Raw genomic sequence first — 1,525 nt, forward strand, 5'->3', positions numbered from 1 at the left:
TGAGTTTCTGGTAGCCATATACCTTACAAAAATTAAGCGTTAGGCCAATTAATATTACATTTTATGAAGTATAATATTATCTCATTTCATAGATATTTTCAAAATGGAAACAATGTAAGTAAAGCAAATTTCCAAGACAAAGGCATAAAAACTTACAAAGTGAGTAGTCACCCAGCTCTCCTTAACCCCATAGCTTATCATTATAACACCATACTTTCTTTCAATGTGGTGATTTCTGAGATTAGCTACTTATATTTGAACAATTTTCTAACGCGTATGTAAGAAGGTTGGATTTTATTCCAAGGAAAATAGGGTTCCACAGCAATTTTTGGAGATGCCCATGATATGATGGAAGGTGTGCTTTAGAAGAACAGTTCTTGCATTTCTCAAATCCAATTGGTCACACCTAGAACTAGTTGTATCCTTTAAAATGCAGATGGCAATCTGAATCACAGTAAATTGCTTCTTTGGCTCATATAAGGTCAGAGGTCATTTAGTCCAACTCCCCAAAGAAAGTGTATATGCTTTCCATAACATCTCAAAATATACATGTCCTGGGGACATAAATTCTAAAGCACAATGAATATCACCCTATTTACTTTAAATCTGAATGTACCGCTTTAGACCATACCTTCCGCATGGCGATTTTCATCTCCATGTTTCGCAGGGTATAGATGAGAGGATTCAGCATGGGGGCAATCACAGTGTAAAACAGAGAGATTTCCTTATCCTTGTTCTCAGTCCCTGCAGGTAGGGCATAAGTATAGATACAGGGCACAAAGAATAAAACTACAACCATTATGTGAGAACTACAGGTTGAAAGAGCTTTTTGTCGCCCTATAGAGGAGCGTACTCTAAGATTATATAATATGACTATGTAAGAAGCTACTAGGGCAAGAAATATGGCAAGCACCACCATCCCTGAATTTGCAATCACTAAGATACTTACAACATGAATATCTTTGCACACCAGTTTCAAAAGAGGCTTCACATCACATATGTAGTGATCTAACTTATTAGGACCACAGAAAGGTAAATTGAGTACCATGAGAAGTAGAGCAATAGAATGCCAAAAACCCACAACCCAGGCCATTATGATTAACATGTTACACCTCTGCCTGTTCATGATGACCATGTAGTGCAAAGGCTTGACAATGGCAACATAGCGGTCAAAAGCCATGGACACCAAGATGAATATTTCCACACCTGCCAGCAAGTGGGCAGTGAAGAGCTGGGTCATACAGTTGTTATAAGAAATGTTTTTTCTTGCTGCAGCTAAGTCCCTGACTAGCCTGGGGACCACAGTGGAGGTGTAGCAGAGGTCCATGAGGGAAAGGTGACAGAGAAAGTAGTACATCGGTTGTTGGATTAGATGGCTACAGGTGATTGTGAGTAAGATGATGATATTCCCCATTAATACAGCCAGGTAACATAGCAGAAACAAGAAGAAGAACAGTAGCTCTATTTTCTTATTTCCCCATAGTCCCATGAAAACAAATTCCGTGACATTGTTCTGATTTTCCAT

At 38.6% G+C, this 1,525-nt stretch overlaps 1 protein-coding gene across 1 annotated transcript; it reads right to left on the reverse strand.

The window, feature by feature from the left end:
- Nucleotides 1–595: 595 nt before the first annotated feature.
- On the reverse strand, nt 596–1,525 carry LOC103019481 (olfactory receptor 4P4-like). The gene has a single exon (XM_007197492.2). The coding sequence runs from the start codon at nt 1,523–1,525 to the stop codon at nt 596–598; it is 930 nt and encodes a 309-aa protein (XP_007197554.2).

The sequence above is a fragment of the Balaenoptera acutorostrata genome, chromosome 9 (genome assembly GCF_949987535.1).
Source record: "Balaenoptera acutorostrata chromosome 9, mBalAcu1.1, whole genome shotgun sequence".
NCBI classification, from domain to species: Eukaryota; Metazoa; Chordata; class Mammalia; order Artiodactyla; family Balaenopteridae; genus Balaenoptera; species Balaenoptera acutorostrata.

What these genes read in the sequence shown, in the direction of transcription:
- LOC103019481 (XM_007197492.2), bottom strand. Translation starts at nt 1,525, where the DNA reads ATGGAAAATCAGAACAATGTCACGGAATTTGTTTTCATGGGACTATGG.